The sequence below is a fragment of the Ciona robusta genome, chromosome 9, assembly GCF_009617815.1.
Source record: "Ciona robusta chromosome 9, ASM961781v2".
In the NCBI taxonomy this organism is placed as follows: domain Eukaryota; kingdom Metazoa; phylum Chordata; class Ascidiacea; order Phlebobranchia; family Cionidae; genus Ciona; species Ciona robusta.
Genome location: NC_143243.1, coordinates 3812981 through 3834261, shown reverse-complemented (window position 1 = coordinate 3834261; position 21281 = coordinate 3812981). Strand labels below are relative to the sequence as shown.

Sequence of the window (21281 nt, the reverse complement as noted above, 5' to 3'; positions counted from 1 at the left end):
TTAAGTTTATTACGGTACAACTACAATTTTTATGCAAAAAAACAAAGAAAAATCAATTTTTTCATGTTTCCCAAAGGAATTCAAAAAAATGTTTTAGTTAAAACTGTACAGTTACTTATTTTAAACAATAAAAAAATTTAATTTTATTAAAAAAAAAATTTTAACTTAAGTTTTTACAACAATTTTTTTTTTTTGCAAAATTTTTTTAAAAAAATTTAAAGTTCATAACGGTACAACTACAATTTTTATGCAAAAAAACAAAAAAAAAATCAATTTTTTCATGTTTCCCAAAGGAATTCAAAAAAATGTTTTAATTAAAACTGTACAGTTACTTGTTTTAAACAATAAAAAAATTAAATTTTATTAAAAAAAAAATTTTAACATAAGTTTTTACAACAATTTTTATTTTTTTTGCAAAATTTTTTAAAAAAATTTTTAAGTTTATAACGGTATTACTACAATTTTTATGCAAAAAAACAAAAAAAATCAATTTTTTCATGTTTTACAAAAGAATTCAAAAAATGTTTTAAATAAAACTGTACAGTTGCTTGTTTTAAACAATAAAAAAATTAAATTTTATTAAAAAAAAAATTTAACATTAGTTTTTACAACAATTTCTTTTTTTTTTGCAAAATTTTTTTTAAAAAATTTAAAGTTCATAACGGTACAACTACAATTTTTATGCAAAAAAACAAAATAAAATCAATTTTTTCATGTTTCCCTAAGGAATTCATAAAAATGTTTTAGTTAAAACTGTACAGTTACTTGTTTTAAACAATAAAAAAATTAAATTTTATTAAAAAAAAAATTTTAACATAAGTTTTTACAACAATTTTTTTTTTTTGCAAAATTTTTTTTAAAAAAATTTAAGTTTATAACGGTACAACTACAATTTTTATGCAAAAAAACAAAAAAAAATCAATTTTTTCATGTTTCCCAAAGGAATTCAAAAAAATGTTTTAAATAAATCTGTACAGTTACTTGTTTTAAACAATAAAAAAATTAAATTTTATTAAAAAAAAAATTTTAACATTAGTTTTTACAACAATTTTTTTTTTTTTGCAAATTTTTTTTAAAAAAATTTAAAGTTCATAACGGTACAACTACAATTTTTATCCAAAAAAACAAAAAAAAATCAATTTTTTCATGTTTCCCAAAGGAATTCAAAAAAATATTTTAAATAAAACTGTACAGTTACTTGTTTTAAACAATAAAAAAATTAAATTTTATTAAAAAAAAAATTTTAACAATAGTTTTTACAACAATTTTTTTTTTTTTGCAAAATTTTTAAAAAAAAAAATTTAAGTTTATTACGGTACAACTACAATTTTTATGCAAAAAAACAAAGAAAAATCAATTTTTTCATGTTTCCCAAAGGAATTCAAAAAAATGTTTTAGTTAAAACTGTACAGTTACTTATTTTAAACAATAAAAAAATTTAATTTTATTAAAAAAAAAATTTTAACTTAAGTTTTTACAACAATTTTTTTTTTTTTGCAAAATTTTTTTAAAAAAATTTAAAGTTCATAACGGTACAACTACAATTTTTATGCAAAAAAAAACAAAAAAAAATCAATTTTTTCATGTTTCCCAACGGAATTCCAAAAAATATTTTAATTAAAACTGTACAGTTACTTGTTTTAAACAATAAAAAAATTAAATTTTATTGAAAAAAAAATTTTAACATTAGTTTTACAACAATTTTTTTTTTTTTTGCAAAATTTTTTTTAAAAATTTTTAAGTTTGTTACGGTACAACTACAATTTTTATGCAGAAAAACAAAAAAAAATCAGTTTTTTCATGTTTCCCAAAGGAATTCAAAAAAATGTTTTAGTTAAAACTGTACAGTTACTTGTTTTAAACAATAAAAAAATTAAATTTTATTAAAAAAAAATTTTAACATAAGTTTTTACAACAATTTTTTTTTTTTTGCAAAATTTTTTTTTAAAAATATTAAGTTTATAACGGTAAAACTACAAATTTTATGCAAAAAAACAGAAAAAAAATCCTTTTTTTCATGTTTCCCAAAGGAATTCAAAAAAATGTTTTAATTAAAACTGTACAGTTACTTGTTTTAAACAATAAAAAAATTAAATTTTATTAAAAAAAAATTTTAACATAAGTTTTTACAACAATTTTTTTTTTTTGCAAAATTTTTTTAAAAAATTTTTAATTTTATAACGGTACGACAACAATTTTTATGCAAAAAAACAAAAAAAAATCAATTTTTTCATGTTTTCCAAAGGAATTCAAAAAAATGTTTTAAATAAAACTGTACAGTTACTTGTTTTAAACAATAAAAAAAATAAATTTTTTTAAAAAAAAATTTTTAACATTAGTTTTTACAGCAATTTTTTTTTTTTTGCAAAATTTTTTTAAAAAAATTTAAAGTTTATAACGGTACAACTACAATTTTTATGCAAAAAAACAAAAAAAAAATCAATTTTTTCATGTTTCCCAAAGAAATTCAAAAAAATGTTTTAGTTAAAACTGTACAGTTACATGTTTTAAACAATAAAAAAATTAAATTTTATTAGAAAAAAATTTTTAACATTAGTTTTTACAACAATTTTTTTTTGCAAAATATTTTCGAAAAAAATTTAAGTTTATATCAGTACAACTACTATTTTTATGCAAAAAAAATCAATTTTTTCATGTTTCCCAAAGGAATTAAAAAAATGTTTTAATTAAAATTGTACAGTTACCTGTTTTAAACAATAAAAAATTAAAATTTTGTTAAAAAAAAATTTTTAACATTAGTTTTTACAAAAATTTTTTTTTTTTTTGCAAAATTTTTTCTAAAAAAATTTTAAGTTTATAACGGTACAACTACTATTTTTATGCAAAAAAAAAACAAAAAAAAATCATTTTTTTCATGTTTTCCAAAGAAATTCAGAAAAATGTTTTAAATAAAACTGTACAGTTACCTGTTTTAAACAATAAAAAATTAAAATTTTGTTAAAAAAAAATTTTAACATAAGTTTTTACAACAATTTTTTTTTTTTTTTGCAAAATTTTTTTTAAAAAATATTAAGTTTATAACGGTACAACTACAATTTTTATGCAAAAAAACAGAATAAAAATCAATTTTTTCATGTTTCCCAAAAGAATTCAAAAAAATGTTTTAATTAAAACTGTACAGTTACTTGTTTTAAACAATAAAAAAATTAAATTTTATTAAAAAAAAAATTTTAACATAAGTTTTTACAACAATTTTTTTTTTTTTTGCAAAATTTTTTTAAAAAAATTTTAAGTTTATAACGGTATTACTACAATTTTTATGCAAAAAAACAAAAAAAAATCAATTTTTTCATGTTTTCCAAAGGAATTCAAAAAAATGTTTTAATTAAAACTATACAGTTACTTGTTTTAAACAATAAAAAAATTAAATTTTATTAAAAAAAAAATTTAACATTAGTTTTTACAACAATTTTTTTTTTTGCAAAATATTTTTGAAAAAACTTTAAGTTCATAACAGTACAACTACAATTTTATTGCAAAAAAAACAATTTTTTCATGCTTCCCAAAGGTATTCAATAAAATGTTTTAATTAAAACTGTACAGTTACTTGTTTTAAACAATAAAAAATTAAAATATTATTAAAATAAAATTTTTAACATAAGTTTTTACAACAATTGTTTTTGCAAAGTTTTAATCAGTAAAAAATTAAATTTCATTAAAAAAAATTTTTAACAATAGTTTTTACAACATTTTTTTTTAAACTCTCGAAAAAATTTTATGTTTACAACAGTACAACTACAATTTTTAAGCAAAAAAAAACAAAAACAAATATTTTTTTCATATTTCCCAAGGGAAGTCAAAAAATGTTTTTATTAAAACTGTACAGTTACATGTTTTGAACAATAAAAAATTTAAATTTGATTAAAAAAAAATTTTAACAATAGTTTTTACAACATTTTTTTTTTTTAAACTCTCGAAAAAATTTTATGTTTACAACAGTACAACTACAATTTTTAAGCAAGAAAACAAAAAAAATATTTTTTTCATGTTTCCCAAGGGAAGCCAAAAAATGTTTTAATTAAAACTGGACATTTACTTCTTTTAAATAATAAAAAATTAAAATTTTAATAAAAAAAGTTTTTAACATTAGTTTTTACAACAATTTTTTTTTTGCAAAATATTCTCGAAAAAAATTTAAGTTCATAACGATACATTTACAATTTTTATAAAAAAAAACAAAAAAAAATCATTTTTTTTCATGTTTCCTAAAGGAATTCACAAAATTGTTTTAATTAAAACTGTACAGTTACTTGTTTTAAACTATAAAAAATTAAAATTTTATTGAAAAAAAATTTTTAACATTGGTTTTTACAACAATTTTTTTTCCCAAAATATTTTTAAAAAAATTTCAAATTCATAACAGTACAACTAAAAATTTTATGCAAAAAAAAAACAATAAAAAATCATTTTTTTATGTTTTCCAAAGGAAGTCAAAAAATGTTTTTATTAAAACTGAACAGTTACTTGTTTTAAACAATAAAAAATTAAAATTTTATTAGAAAAAATTTTTAACATCAGTTTTTACAACAATTTTTTTTTGTGCAAAAAAAATTTAAGTTTAATTTAGTACAACTACTTTTTTATGCAAAAAAAAAAACGAAAAAAAAAAGTTTTATTTTAAACTGTACAATACAGTTACTTGTTTTAAACAATAAAGAATTAAAGACACATTAAACAGTATAAAAAATGCCAATTCTCATTATATATATTATTTTGGTCAATCATAACACTAATTTTAAAAAAAGTAAACAAAAAACCTTTATTTTTTGATTTATATACGTTTGAAATTCATATACGCCAAAACGGTACGTGGCGTCACACACCGCCATATCAACTTCACGCATGAACGAATTCTGTAGTCTACAAACCAGGGACTTTCCTATTCAGTGTTTACATTGATAAATCATATAAAAATGACGTTGCATACCGAACTTTTGAAAAAAAGCTAGTGTAGCAAAGATATAACAGCTTTATTAGCAACTACCAGGTTTCCTAAACAAGCTACGGATTAAAAAGTTTGATTTTTGCGTGTAGGGAATTGTTCACCCTATACTTAAGCATAGGGAGTCGGTATTATGTTTCTATTTTCGTTTCTCAGGCGTGTATAATGTTTCTAATTCAAAGATAAAGTTTCTAGAAACATAATCCAGAAACATAATCCCTGGAATCGAAACCTAATACCTTGGTTGAATTATGTTTCCGAAACAAAATCCAGAAACATAAGATTTTAGCAAAATTAATACATAATGTTTCCGAAACTTAAGTACAAAAAAATGTCACTAGGTGGCAACAAAGAGCATATTTTTTCGCATTTTTAAAACTGAACAGTTTCGATACACTAGAAACATAATAATGTTTCTAAAAATGGTATTATGTTTCCGAAACATAATACAACACTAGAAACATAATAATGTTTCAGAAATGGTATTATGTTTCCGAAACCTAATACAACACCAGAAACATAATAATGTTTCTGAAATGGCATTATGTTTCCGAAACCTAATACAACACCAGAAACATAATAATGTTTCTGAAATGGCATTATGTTTCCGAAACCTAATACAACACTAGAAACATAATAATGTTTCTGAAATGGCATTATGTTTCCGAAACCTAATACAACACCAGAAACATAATAATGTTTCTGAAATGGTATTATGTTTCCGAAACCTAATACAACACCAGAAACATAATAATGTTTCTGAAATGGCATTATGTTTCCGAAACCTAATACAACACCAGAAACATAATAATGTTTCTGAAATGGCATTATGTTTCCGAAACCTAAAACAACACCAGAAACATAATAATGTTTCTGAAATGGCATTATGTTTCCGAAACCTAATACAACACCAGAAACATAATATGTTTCTGAAATGGCATTATGTTTCCGAAACATAATACAACACCAGAAACATTATTATGTTTCTAGTGTAATAATAATGTTTCCGAAACATAATACAACACTAGAAACATAATAATATGTTTCTGAAATGGTATTATGTTTCCGAAACATTATTATCACACTAGAAACATAATAATGTTTCTGAAATTGTACATATTATGTTTCCGAAACATTATTACCATATGTTTTTACGCATTTTAAGACTTTAAGTAAACAAAAAAAAACTTTTAAAAGAGTTAACAAGGTTGGGAACCCGGTAGAAATGGTGTCATAAGTGCCTTTACAAACTGAGTATAGGGCGGGAAAGTTTATATTCGATGTTGTTTTAAGTGATTTAACTTTTGTTATATAATTAGTTTATTTTTTAATTCGTTTTTTTTATACCCTTTAACACTTTGTAGTGCTGGTTTTAGTTGCTTAAATTCAAAATACATAAATGTACTGCCACCTAACGAGAAAAATGGTGTCTTATCAAGGATCTTATCAAGGAAACTAACGACGGTTTTACAATCTTATATAATACATGCATTCAATATATGTTTACTATTATGCAGTACGATAATCAGTTACATCACAATAACGCCTTTGACGTAATGAATTCGCTTTACTTGCAGGTGTACTACTGGGCTTGCGCAAGATTGTCAATATACTCGTGTCTGTAATGCAACAGCAATGGTTGGTAGGACGCAATACCCTAAAAACACCTAAGTTACAAAAAGCCATTTTTAAAATTTCGATTGTGACGTTTTAATCGACACAAATAGCATTATTTCATGAACAGACCAGACGATCCTACGGAAATGTAAGGCAGTATAGTGATCACGAAAACGTTTTCTGTTTTCTTTACTTGATTACAACTGTTCATCACACAAACATATTCGTAACATTTTTGTTTTTAAAGAAATTGTGGCGCATATAGTCACTGTATTACCGCATTAACTTAATATCAATTGCACTGAAATAAATTGATTGTTTGATAAAATGATAGAACTTTGCGGTAGCATTACGACACTAATACCAGTACTATAGCTCACTTTCGGCTGTTTTAGAGTCGTTCCAAAGTCATGAGTAATCACACCGAAGTATTATGACGTCACAACTGTGTTACGTAATAATCGACTTCGCCTCCGCACTACTTTTCAAAAAGCTGGTGTCTATATATATTCGTTTCGACTGATATATTTGTACCGGGCGCTATTGCGCATGCGCCGTGACGCTACTGCGCATGCCCTGTAGGTCGGAACTTATATACGGGCTCTAATAAATACGTACCGGCTAAAATACGTTCCTGGGCAAAACGAAACACATTTTGCACCGTTTCAAGGTACATTTGTACCATCTGCACTGTTTCGGCGTCGCTATGTCTAATCACATCAGACATCATGCTGTGCCGATAATTATCATTAATGAAATAAACACTCAAATCACTTCGTTGTTACACTTGACTATGTTAGTATTTTTCTATTATGTAATTGTAAAGCAAAAACAAAGAGTTTAGTTCGAAATTAGCATTGTTTATTTTTGATCACCTGGGGGAAATATTTTGTTTGTATTATACACAGCTGATTTTGTTTATGTAAGTTTACAATGAATGAGAAAGGTATGGTGTTATGTAAGCCATCCTGTTTGAGAAATTTGTTAGTTTTACTAATCTCAAATTATTCTAGGCACAAATAACACTCAACTTAGTTCTGTTGACTTTAAATCAAAAGCTAAAGTTCCAACGTGTAAAAGTCTGCAACGTTTTCAACGGAGGGTGGTAATAAATTTGGACCGGATGGTCATATTGGAGTCGCGGCGCATGCGCAATACAAATATACCAATCGGAACGAATATATCAAGACACCGGCGCCTATATGCACGGAGCTACGGCAGTGTATGACATTACAATTAGGATTGTGACGAAACAGTTATTAGCGGGCAAGACGGTTGTAAAGTGGTTTAGTAATGTAGTTGGTGCTTCTCGCTTAAAGGGCCTAAACACACCCCAAATGTACATCGCTTTAATATATAGAGTGTGTTTTTCTAATTCCAACGACACCTTACTTGTTTTAATCGGTTCAGTATAACCAAAGATACTCCAGCTCAAACACCGTGAAATTCATAAAGCTGATTTGAAAGTTGCATGGCGAAAAAATGAGAAGTGTACTACGAACGTGACAAAACACGTGACAAAATTGTTGAAGCGTGGCCGCTCTCATTCTGAAAGGCGAGAGGCAGTGTTTTCAGCGAAAAACGAGAGAACAAAAAAACGCATGCTTCGCTTTCGCGAATGAATCAGTCAGCACGTGCCTATAGTACGTTCCTACGTCACAATCACGGAGCTCGTAGTAAAAATAGGATAGCGCTAGAGATCACTGTTTGAGGACGAATATCTCCGCCTATACTGGACCAATTTCAATAAGCAAAGTTTTTGGAATCAATAAAACGGTCGCTTTTTGAATTTACCACAAAAAATAAAGTAACGCGGGGTGTTTTTACGCATTTTAAACGCGCTCCTGAAAATATGAAAAAAACAAAAAAATAATAATTTAAAATTGGTACGCGCGACTGCCTATTATTAAATATACAATTAGGTCCGTGCATTAACGATAATAAACGAAACAATTTGCCGTCTTTGAGAACGATTTTTTATGTTTCAGAAAATATTTCCGAAACAATATTACCATAAACCGAAACATTATAATGTTACCAGATATGGGATTATGTTTCTGAGTCTGTATGATTATGTTTCCAAAAACTGGACTATGTTTCCGAAACCGTATATAATGAATGAATGTAACTTACTTTACCTTCGCGTGGCCGGAAAACGACAGTCGTTATAACACGGGTGTTCTGTTTCAAACACCAGCATATGTGCCACCTTACGAGTTACCAAGGACGTTACTTTGTGGGTATAATTATTATAATTTTGTTTTACTTTTTTAAGTGTGACTGATAATTTGGACAACCCATTTGTGATCACGGGGAGGACCTTTGGGCCCATTACCGCTGGGTTGGATGCCGGTGCGCTAACCAAGTGTGCTACAGCGCCGATAATGTTATACAATCGTAATAAGGTTTCTAAATAACTTTATAAAATTATTAATCTTTGTAAATGCAATAATACATATTCAATTAATTAGTTTTTTTTACAGCAGTTATTGCACTGTAATACGGCGCACGCATAAAAAACATCATGGCGCATGGGTTAAATGTATTGCGCAAGTGAATATAAAACTGGCGCATGGGTTAAATGTATTGCGCAAGTGAATACGGTTTTGTGGGTCTGTGTCGAGAGTGGATTTTTAACTTTAGCTCACAATAAAAGTTTACAGTATTTTTTATTTAAATTTATTTAATTGGCTGTTACCGGAGCTAGAATCCAAATTCAAGTCTCCGGCTTTCTAGCGGTAATCAGTTTGCCAACGAAACACACCCAAACTTTAACTGAACAGCGCTTAAAGTGAGTGAACAGAAAGAATTTGGTGTTCGTATAGTATTATTTGTAAGTTTAATAACATTGCCACTGCCCCGGAAGTCTTTATTTCTGCACATTTTCTGCTAGGTGGCGCTAACTTCTTATTCGTTGCCATTTATGGGATGTATTCGCTTATTTACTGACAAATTTCTTTTTTATTATTAATTGTACTGCTGCAAAATATATTTTTTCCAGAAATATTTTGTTTCCATGATGATGCGTGGTGGGCACGATTTACTTTTAACGTTTTAGTTTAATCTACATATGCCGTTATAACACTTGTTTAGTGAAGTTATTTGGTTTGGGAAATTTTTCATCACGCACGTCTTGTTGGGTATTTCCTTCTGATTCAAACAGAGATCACCTTGTAGAGTGTAGACGTAGGATTTTCGAAACCCGAGATTATTAACAATGACATTTTTCGTGTATATCCTCTATCCTGGCATCACCGAAACCGGGCTACCGACCGATACGTTTTTTTGATCAAGGAGTTACAGGTGAAGTGGATTTTTTTTTATAAATTTATGCTTTCTATATGTACTTCATGTACTCTTCGTGTGTGGCAAACGTATAAGTTACATATATCTGTGGAACGAAAATATTTACTCCCATTAGCGTAGCCTATATGCTATTGTGATAGAAAGTATTTTGTGGTGAGTTTCAGTGGCATTATTTTCCAATAGTTTCAGAGCCGCCTGTGGCCAATAAGTTGATCTGGAGACGCAGTACAAGGTAGTTGGGTTAATTTTAATTTTGGCGGACGAAAAATGGCGAATTATGCATGAAGAATAAAATCACGTGACAGCGACCTGACGTCAGATGATAGGGAAGGACGACATTTGATCATGTTGTAAAACATCGATAATTTCGGCCAACAGAGAGCTGGTTCATGAGAATTGCCCAAGGCTTAAATTATCTTTCAGTCGCGCGAGATAAGTTCTGGTAGTTGTGTTGACAATGCTCTATTAGTCTATTTTAAAATATTTTACTTGGTTTTGTCACGTGACGTCACATCAACCCTCATGTCAAGTGTTGTGGGTTTATACTTCATTTATCGCTTTTCTGTCGTAGTCTGATCAGTGGGGACACCGAAGAGCAACTTACTGGTGCAATATCTGAATATTAAAATCCCGCGAAACTTTTATGATCGTATAGAGTCATAGACATATGGCCGAAAGCTTATCAAGAAGTCAGCCACAGTGACAAATACATACAAACCTAATTTGATTCATAATAACAAGTACGAAAAAATGTATTCCAATTAAAACTTCTTAAGTCGAGTGTTATGGCTATGTTTACAGCAACACGCAAACTTTTATTTTTACGAGTTCATGGTGTTCATTTTTAGAAAACGATGACTGGCCCGATTCGGGTACCAACAATTAGCCAAAACATTAACAAATTGGCCTTCTTTACATTCGTTTTTTATTTTAGTAACACGCCAATGCATTTGTTTCACTTTTCCATCGTTAAAATTGTTTTTATGCGTATAGTTCCTTTCATTTGCTAAATATGTGCATTTCCGCATGTCCGCTGTGTTATTTTTCATACAAAATGGCGCCCTGCAGCCTGACGTAACAGTAGGTTTGTTAAACGTAACAATGAATCAGGTAAAAACACGTTTTTTCTGGCTTTGCATTGTGGGTAATTTTTTTCAGTTGGGAGGGAATTTAGTTTACAGAAGCTGAGAAGCAAGAGTTTTTATTTTAGTAACACGTCAATACATTTTTTTCACTTTTCCATCGTTAAAATTGTTTTATGCGTATAGTTCCTTTCATTTGCTAAATATGTGCATTTCCGCATGTCCGCTGTGTTATTTTCATACAAAATGGCGTCCTGCTGCCTGACGTAACAGTAGGTATGTTGAACGTAACAATGAATCAAGTAAAAACACGTTTTTCTGGCTTTGCATTGTGGGTATTTTTTTCAGTTAGGAGGGAATTTAGTTTACAGAAGTTGAGAAGCAAGAGTTATTGAATGTGTAAGCTGTAAAATAATGTCGTCCGTGTCAAGTTTTTATAATTTAATTACCGATTCTTCCGTGAGTAGTCCAAGTGATGGTGAAGTGGAATCCGTTCATGCCGACTCGTTTGTTTTAGAAAGGTATTTGAATTTGCTGTATATCGAATGCGATTGTTCAGACTCGGTATCACCATTTGTACCTGTTTCCACATTGCATAAGTTTTCTTTTTATTACAGAGATTTAGAAGAAGAAGATTTCAATGAAGTAGTAAGTGAAGATTCAGAAGTGTTAAGTGAAGATAATGAAAATGTTCTTAATTGTACACAAAATAATGTACATTTATTAGGACGAGAATGTAACAGGTACCTTACCTACTACGAGTACTATCTAGTACTGTATTTGTAGTCTGTTGGGCAATCCTTTAGCTGGTGATTAGTAAAATTGTTAGTGTTAAAATGTTCCTTAGGTCTCGCACTGACATGGTGATACCCACTATATAATATTTTTAAAAAAATGTGTCTTTAATTTTTAGTACTAAAACTGAACTTTTATAATGCGCAAAAAGCCAGTTGAATTTTGGTGACATAGGCTATATAATTATATATTATAGTCTATATTAGTTTCTCTACTTAAAAAACTTTTGCGCAAGTCTGCTTTTCCCCTTTTTCATAATATATAACTAAGTAGCTCTCCAATGTTTTTATGATTTAGAAGGAAAAAACAGATGCTCCGAGATGTTGTCAGGAATTTTACAACAAGCATTGAAATGTTACAAAACAAAACTGTTTTAAAATTATGTTTTTTATTTGTTAAATTGTTGTATGTATACAGTGGCACATGCAGGGGGAGTGAAATTAAGGGGACCAGCCCCCCTTTTTGATATCAATAAATGGTAACAATTCCCTTCAACCATTACAGAAATATAAATTCGCATTCTCGTAATGTGTCCATATGTAATGTGTTAGCTTACTGTGCGTCTTTGGATACTTTAACTTAATTCCAGATAGGTCTAGATAAGATGCCGACGAATTGACATATTAATATGTTTGGGCTCAACAAGCATCCGGTGTAAAATTCCAGAACTCGTTGTTGATTCAAACACACCAGCTTGTGCACTCGTCTGTTAAACGATGCTACGTTACACGTCCGCGAACTCGCCCCCCCTGTTAAACGATGCTACGTTACACGGCCGCGAACTCGCCCCCTGTTAAACGATGCTACGCTACACCGCAGCGAACTCGTCGTTCGTTAAACGATGCTACGTTACACGTCCGCGAACTCGCCCCCCTGTTAAACGATGCTACGTTACACGGCCGCGAACTCGCCCCCTGTTAAACGATGCTACGCTACACCGCCGCGAACTCGTCTTTCGTTAAACGATGCTACCTTACACGGCCGCGAACTCGCCCCCTGTTAAACGATGCTACGCTACACCGCCGCGAACTCGTCTTTCGTTAAACGGTGCTACCTTACACGGCCGCGAACTCGCCCCCTGTTAAACGATGCTACGTTACACGGCGCGAATTCGTCCCCGGTTAAACGATGCTACGCTACACCGCCGCGAACTCGTCTTTCGTTAAACGATGCTACCTTACACGGCCGCGAACTCGCCCCCTGTTAAATGATGCTACGTTACACGGCGCGAACTCGTCCCCGGTTAAACGATGCTACGCTACACCGCCGCGAACTCGTCTTTCGTTAAACGATGCTACCTTACACGGCCGCGAACTCGCCCCCTGTTAAACGATGCTACGCTACACCGCCGCGAACTCGTCTTTCGTTAAACGATGCTACGTTACACGGCGTGAACTCGTCCCCGGTTAAACGATGCTACGTTACACAGCGTGAACTCGTCCCCGGTTAAACGATGCTACGCTACACCGCCGCGAACTCGTCTTTCGTTAAACGATGCTACGTTACACGGCGTGAACTCGTCTTTCGTTAAACGATGCTACGTTACACGGCGTGAACTCGTCCCCGGTTAAACGATGCTACGTTACAGAGCGTGAACTCGTCCCTGGTTAAACGATGCTACGTTACACGGCGTGAACTCGTCCCTGGTTAAACGATGCTACGTTACACGGCGTGAACTCGTCCCCGGTTAAACGATGCTACCTTACACGGCGTGAACTCGTCCCCGGTTAAACGATGCTACGTTACACCGCCGCGAATTCGTCTTTCGTTAAACGATGCTACGTTACACGGCGTGAACTCGTCCCCGGTTAAACGATGCTACGTTACACGGCGTGAACTCGTCCCTGGTTAAACGATGCTACGTTACAGAGCGTGAACTCGTCCCCGGTTAAACGATGCTACGTTACAGAGCGTGAACTCGTCCCTGGTTAAACGATGCTACGTTACACGGCGTGAACTCGTCCCCGGTTAAACGATGCTACCTTACACGGCGTGAACTCGTCCCCGGTTAAACGATGCTACGTTACACCGCCGCGAATTCGTCTTTCGTTAAACGATGCTACGTTACACGGCGTGAACTCGTCCCCGGTTAAACGATGCTACGTTACACGGCGTGAACTCGTCCCTGGTTAAACGATGCTACGTTACACGGCGTGAACTCGTCCCCGGTTAAACGATGCCACGTTACACGGCGTGAACTCGACCCGGTTAAACGATGCTACGTTACACGGCGTGAACTCGTCCCCGGTTAAACGATGCTACGTTACACGGCGTGAACTCGTCCCCGATTAAACGATGCTACGTTACACGGCGTGAACTCGTCCCCGGTTAAACGATGCTACGTTACACGGCGTGAACTCGTCCCTGGTTAAACGATGCTACGTTACACGGCGTGAACTCGTCCCCGGTTAAACGATACCACGTTACATGGCGTGAACTCGTTCCCGGTTAAACATGCTACGTTATACGGCGTGAACTCGTCCCCTGTTAAACAATTCTACGTTACACCGCCGCGAACTCGTCCCCGGTTAAACGATGCTACGTTACACGGCGTGAACTCGTCCCCGGTTAAACGATGCTACGTTAAACGTCCCCGAACTCGTCCCCGGTTAAACGATGCTACGTTACACGGCGTGAACTCGTCCCCCGTTAAACGATTCTACGTTAAACGTCCCCGAACTCGTCCCCGGTTAAACGATGCTATGCTACACGGCCGCGATCTCGTCCCTCGTTAAACGATGCTACGTTAAACGATGGTAGGTTACAGGTCCGCCAACTGGTCCCCAGTTAAAATATGATACTTGACACGGCCGCGAACTCGTCCTAGGTTAAAATATGCTACGTTACACAGCCGCCAACTCCTCCCTGGTTAAACGATCCTAAGAGGTCGCGAACTCGTCCCCCCCACCCCCCCCCCCTCTTTATTTCCGTCTGGGTGCGTCACTGTATGTATATTCTAATTCAATATTTATTATTCCATAGCCATGGCTTTGCAATAAGTGTACTTGCCTCGTGGCTAAAGCAGGTTGGGTTTAAGACTGGAGTCTGGAAGTTCAATTATTTATATCTAACATTCTAATGTTATATACATTGTCTATGGGCATCTAGTTTATTAAGAAGAATATCTAAATGTGCAACATAGTATATACTACTGCAATACGAATATTATCTGAGCATTGCAAATTAATGTATAGGCAGTAAATCAGTTTAATACTATGTTTTTCCTTTTAATAATTAATATCAACCCTGCATCATGGTTGGTTAATAAACAATAATTTCTCTTTACAGGATATTTAGTGATCAGCCAACCTGTTCTGGAACCAGCTCGAAGTATGTGTTTAAATATTTAGTTACATTCTTGTTTGTGATGTAATAATCGTAATAGGTTATCAAAGGTATTATGGTGCAAATAATCGTTACATTATCCACGATGAACATGCATAAAAATTGCACCAATGTTTCATCTGTTTATACCAATTAAGACACGTCTTTTTAACAATATATATTGATATATTATATTCTTTTTATTAAAATGGGTATTATTGTCCACAAGCAAACCCAATAAAGCTCGAGTTTTTAACGCATTTTTGAATCACCTACTTTATTTGTGCAATAGTTTGTTATGTTACATATGCTATGTTTCAGTGCAACTTCTTCCCCATTATCAACCAAAAGTAGTACACCGTTATCCACCAAAAGTAGTACAATATTAAAAACTGGAAAGATTTCGAAATCTGGCAGGTAAGATGATATTTTTCAAATGTATGTGTATTTCTGATAATCTGATTATAAAAGTTAATTAAGGTTCTAAATTTCTGGGTCGAACCAAAAGTTTTAACTTTTTTTTAAGTGTTTTATATTTTAAGTATAAATGGACCAAAAAAGCAACACTTATCGCAATTTATTCTTTTGCATTCCATCTAAAGTGTAACCGATGGGTAGGCTAATCTTTAGTAAAACCAGTAAAATCAGTTACTAGTGAAAATTTGAATGTCAAAATGTTTCTTAGGCCTTACTGGTTAATGATGCCGGCACCTAATTTTAATAATCCATGGAAGGCAATTCGCCTATGATCCACAATTCCTATCGGTTTATGGAATGGTATATCCTTAACATACACATTAAATTATTTTTATCTCAGTAAGTGCTAGAGGCAACCTGCAATGCAATGCTTGTTAAGTTTGGCTGCAATGTTGTGTTTACTGAAAGTGCAAAAATCAAAACCTAAATATTTGTATTATTATTTTAAGTGTGTCTGCTGGCTTTATGATTTTGTGTTCACAGACTAATCTTTTTTCATTCCAGACGCCAAAGAAAATGTCCCTACTGCTCCAAAATGTTTTATAATGTAACAACACACTATAACAATCACCATAAAGATTTGCCAAAAAGCAAGCTTCTCTATGACTCTGAGTTAAAACTTCAAAAACAGGGAAACTATAAAGATTTTAATGGATATGAGTGCAGCATATGTCACCTTGTAGTAAAGTGTTTAAAAAGGCACTGCATTAAAGCTCATCCAGACATTGATATAAAAGGCACTCAGTTTCAAAATATGTTGGTCGATTGCAATACTGAAACTTCACAGTACAACAAAATTTTATTAATGTACGAGAGACATTTACAAGATATTGGGGTTGGAAAAAGAAATCCAGTCAATGCAGATACAGCTAAAACATATATGAATCAGGTTAAAAAGATGATTCAAAATCCTAGTGAAATACAAGACCCCAAGCGCATTTTTATCAATATTGAAAAGAGCATTGTTGGTGATGGCCGAGATGGAACAAAATATGCGTACCTGGCTACATTAAAAAACTTTTTGGAGTTTGTAGACTTGGAATATCCAATGTACATGAGTGAGAGTGTTCATAAACTAATAAAGTACACAGTTTCTTGGTTGAGTCGACAAAGAGCACGGAAAGAAAAAAGGCAAAACATTGTCAAACAGCACTCTAGAAAAAAGTTGAGTGGTTTGCCACAGCCCTACCGGGCAATTTTAGAGTATGAGCAAAATCATGGAATGACCATAGCTGAGTTACGCAGAAGTGAAGTTGGCAGTTTGTCGAAATCAGAAGTTCAAGAATTATGTGGTGATGTTTTTTTAAGAGTCGTTTGTCGAGCTGGTTGTCGACCATCTGTGCTAACCGGAGTCACAATAGAAGAGTTAGATTCAGCAGAAAAAACACCGAAAGGAAATTATAGTATATACGTTAAAGACCAAAAGTTAAAAAATGAACATGCCTGTTTAGTGCTAAGTGTTGAGGAATTGCACGATATGAGGACTACCTCAAATCATTTATGGGCAACAAAAAAACAAAAATCAACCAAGTTAGATAAAGTGTTTCCTTCAATAAGTTGTAACAGAAAAATGGAGTCAACAGAATTTAATAGATATTGGAAGAAAACAAGCAGTCAAGTATTTCATTCAACAAACAAGGATATAACAGTAACAGATGTCCGGAAGTTAATTACGATGGTTGCAAGTAAACAATCGAAATCAGCTCAAATTGCCATTGCTAGGTCTAAAGGTCACTCAATTGCTGTAGCTCATAAGGTGTATGACATTTCGCATCCGCATGAGCTTGTGGAACAGGGTCGTACAACATTGCAACAGTTAGCAAATGGTTAGAATTCATCCATATTTATAACATACATAAATGCCATATTTCTTTAATTTATTATAAAGCCACATTTCATAAATAATCCTTTTATTAACAACTAAAAATAACATAAACGTTGTAGCTTTCCAAATTCCTTATTTTAAAATTATTTTGCAGATGAAAAGTGTAATGAGCATGATTCTAGTTCAGCTGAGGAAGACAGAGGTGTTAGACTGCCTGATCCCAATTCTGCTGAGGAAGAGAGAGGTGCTGGACTGCCTGATCCCAATTCTGCTGAGGAAGAGAGAGGTGCTGGACTGCCTGATCCCAATTCTGCTGAGGAAGAAAGAGGTGTTACACTGACTGATTCTGATCCGACTGCGGTAGATAAAGAGACTGATCTTGTGTGTGCTGACTTAAGTAAGTTATGTTGTACTTTTACTTTGTATATTTAAATGAGTAGTTTAAATTCTGGACTTAATTTTTACATAACATAAACGTCAAGCAGGTAACTGTTTTTTATGTGAAAATGAAATGCTGACATTTATTTTGCAGATAAAGATGAAAAGTTTATTCGGGTTGCATTTTCTGATGATGCTGAAGTAATAGATATTTACCGTGTGCGGGATTTAAAAACAAAAAATGGGAAACGCATCAAGCAGTTTAATGAAATTAAGATGGAAGAAGAATGCAAAGCGAGGTGGCCCGCAGACAACCTTTTTTATCCAGCTCGACGTGTTGTGACAACTTGTGAGTGGTATTTCTGGATAATTTGTCTGTTTTATTTTGCATATACCTTTAAATGTATGCTCATATCTTGTCTGTTTTTTTAACACATGCTTTTCTATCTTTTGCATGTTTACTCATTTGAATTTAATTTTAGTGGTTCAGGTTTTGTCTTTGTTCACCTGATTAATAGTTGTCCCTTTTAACACAAAGTATTCTTTTTTATTAACGTCTTCAGATATACTTAACTATGTATTATTTTACAGGGTCCCCATGCAAACAAGTGCGTTCTGATGATGAGTTTGTAGCTGAATCTCCATTTAAGCGAAAAAGAAAGAAGAAGCTGTTATATTAATTGCCTTGTTTAATTTACTGTATAAAGACTAGACTGTATATTTTACTGCATTGTTTTTACGATTGGGATTATACACTGGAGCCTGACTGACATTGTTTTTTTCAATATGATGTGATACTAATATTATACAAATTTAAGTTGCATATAACCAATATTTGGTTGCTCTAAAAGCTATCAATATTTATAAACTAATTGATAGTAACTTAGGTTTATAAACTAGGTAATGTTTGCGGACCAGTTTGCTTTTTGAATTTATAATGATGAATGTTTTTTCGTTTGTCTGGTTAACTCACAGCAATATTAATGCCCCTCTTCTGAGTAATCGTCAAATTAGCAAAAACGCTACTATCAGTCATGCTCTAGTATGGGTTGTATAATTCTACCGCCTTGTATTTTTAGAGATTTCTTCGACTATATTTCTACCTCATCATGCTTTTAATGCATCCATTGACCATATTTGTACCGCATTGTGTTTTATTGGGTCCATAGACTATATTTGTACTGTATTGTGTTTTAATGGGTCCCTATATTTCTACTGTATTGTGTTTTAATGGGTCCATAGACTATATTTCTACTGTATTGTTTTTTAATGGGTCCATAGACTATATTTCTACCGCATTGTGTTTAATGGGTCCATAGACTATATTTCTACCGCATTGTTTTTTAATGGGTCCATAGACTATATTTGTACTGTATTGTGTTTTAATGGGTCCATAGACTATATTTGTACCGCATTGTGTTTTAATGGGTCCATAGATTATATTTCTACCGCATTGTGTTTTAATGGGTCCATAGACTATATTTCTACTGTATTGTGTTTTATTGGGTCCATAGATTATATTTCTACCGCATTGTGTTTAATGGGTCCATAGACTATATTTGTACTGCATTGTGTTTTTTTAATGGGTCCATAGACTATATTTCTACCGCATTGTTTTTTAATGGGTCCATAGACTATATTTGTACTGCATTGTTTTTTAATGGGTCCGTAGACTATATTTGTACTGTATTGTGTTTTATTGGGTCCATGGACTATATTTGTACTGCATTGTTTTTTTAATGGGTCCATAGATTTTATTTGTACTGTATTGTGTTTTAATGGGTCCATAGACTATATTTCTATTATATTGTATTGAAGTGTATATAATAATGTGCTTTTATAGGTTCATAAACTGTTAAATTGACTTTCGTTTCAACAATAAAGCTGAATACATGACTAGCTCGTTGATTAACTATCATAATATACACATTGTTGTGCGTGAGTTGTGTAACTCTTTTTCATTATTTTTATTCATTTTTTATTCAAAATTGCATTTTAGCTCCATGCTGCCCACTGACGGTTGGTAATTTGGTTGTTAAAAATATAGGTATTAGGTTTCCGGAACCTAATAATGTGTTCCAAAATTAGGTTTCTAACCATAAACGTCTCTCGGTAAAATGTTTCTGAAAAAAAGTATTATGTTTCTAACCGTTACATAGGATATAGCGCGAATTTTAAAAACGTCATTTTTTGGTAATCATGGACTAGTCATGTACTACCTAGGTTAATAGTGGCACTAATAAATACTTAGATTTCCAGTTTGTTTATAAATCATAATATGGCCTTTAAGTGATGTCTGAAACACCTACAACTTGCTACAAGTAACGATAGTTATTCAACAAGTTCTTGAAACTCGGATTCTTTCTTTTCTGATGATAAACTTTTTGAATCAACATTTTTATGCCCCGCTGTAGGCTGTTTATTTGATCCAGAATGTATCTTAGAAAGAGTTAGCAGCGAAAAGTCAGCTGTAGTTTCAAACTCCGGGCGATGTGAAGCGAAGGATTGGTAAGATTTTTAAATGTAAAAAAATTAAAAAAATAACTGTTATGAAAGTAACTGTTCTTTCAGGTGCGAGCTTGGAAAATGTCAATTAATATATGCAGAGAGGAAACACAAATGTTGTAAAGAGATATTGCAGTTTTTGCAAATAAACCAAAATCAGAGTATCTGGGCAGTCAAAGAATACTGCTTCGTCTTATCGACCAATTTCTCTTACGTCAAGCAAGTGCAAAATTATGGAAAGACTCTTTTTGGCAAGTAAAAGTAAAAATGTTATACATATGTCACAAAGTGGATTTGGAACCAGACGATCTACCACCGACCACATTCTTCACCTTCGTAGTGACGTGCAGTAAGCCATGGCAAATTGCTCTTTGGTTTTATGTGTGTTTCTTCTATATCGAAAAAGCTTATGATATGGTGTGGAACGAGGGTCTTATATACAACCTTCATAACTATTCGAATTATTAAATGCCTACGACGAAAAAATCTGCTCTATATCCTTTGTAGATCGAAATGGGGAACGCAAAAATCAGCCTTGCTTGCTATTTACCGAGCTTCGATACGTCCGTCATTGAGTACGGAATCGAAGCATACTTCTCTACATCTCATTCCAACAGAAGCGTATAATACAAACCGTATACAAAACAAATGTATGCGCATTGCCACTGAAGGTATGATCAGCACACCGATTGTTTGTTTGCAAGCACTTTGCCAGAAACTACAGTTTACATTCGTTACCAGAACGCTTGTCTAAAGTACAAGCTCAACCTCTATCATTCCCATCAGACCATCACAATTCGATTACACTACTAATACGGGCACAGACTAGGTCATCTTCATTTCTACAAGTCTGTCACACCTCTTTACCATCGCTGATTGACAGAGAGCAGCCAAAAACAAAGTCTCTTCTTCGAGAGGTTTGCAACTTACTATATACCAAGAATATAAGCAAGTATAGTGCGATGGTTCAAAGCAAGAATCTGGATGTGGATGTTCATTTGTAATACCA

At 32.3% G+C, this 21281-nt stretch overlaps 1 protein-coding gene across 1 annotated transcript; it reads left to right on the top strand.

Moving 5' to 3' along the window:
* The first annotated feature begins 11311 nt into the window (after nucleotides 1–11311).
* Nucleotides 11312–19663, top strand: LOC149730958 (uncharacterized). Its single transcript, XM_089885552.1, has 8 exons — nucleotides 11312–11489; nucleotides 11586–11711; nucleotides 15052–15093; nucleotides 15409–15504; nucleotides 16069–17390; nucleotides 17544–17786; nucleotides 17922–18116; nucleotides 18359–19663. The coding sequence occupies exons 1-8, from the start codon at nucleotides 11383–11385 to the stop codon at nucleotides 18445–18447; spliced, it is 2220 nt and encodes a 739-aa protein (XP_089741678.1). The 5' UTR covers nucleotides 11312–11382; the 3' UTR covers nucleotides 18448–19663.
* The last annotated feature ends 1618 nt before the right edge of the window (nucleotides 19664–21281 follow it).

Bases quoted from the DNA above. Each gene is read 5' to 3' on its own strand.
- LOC149730958 (XM_089885552.1), top strand. From the start codon at position 11,383: ATGTCGTCCGTGTCAAGTTTTTATAATTTAATTACCGATTCTTCCGTG. The intron at 11,490-11,585 runs GTATTTGAATTT...TTTTTATTACAG, and splicing joins GACTCGTTTGTTTTAGAAAG to AGATTTAGAAGAAGAAGATT. The intron at 15,094-15,408 runs GTATGTGTTTAA...GCTATGTTTCAG, and splicing joins TGTTCTGGAACCAGCTCGAA to TGCAACTTCTTCCCCATTAT.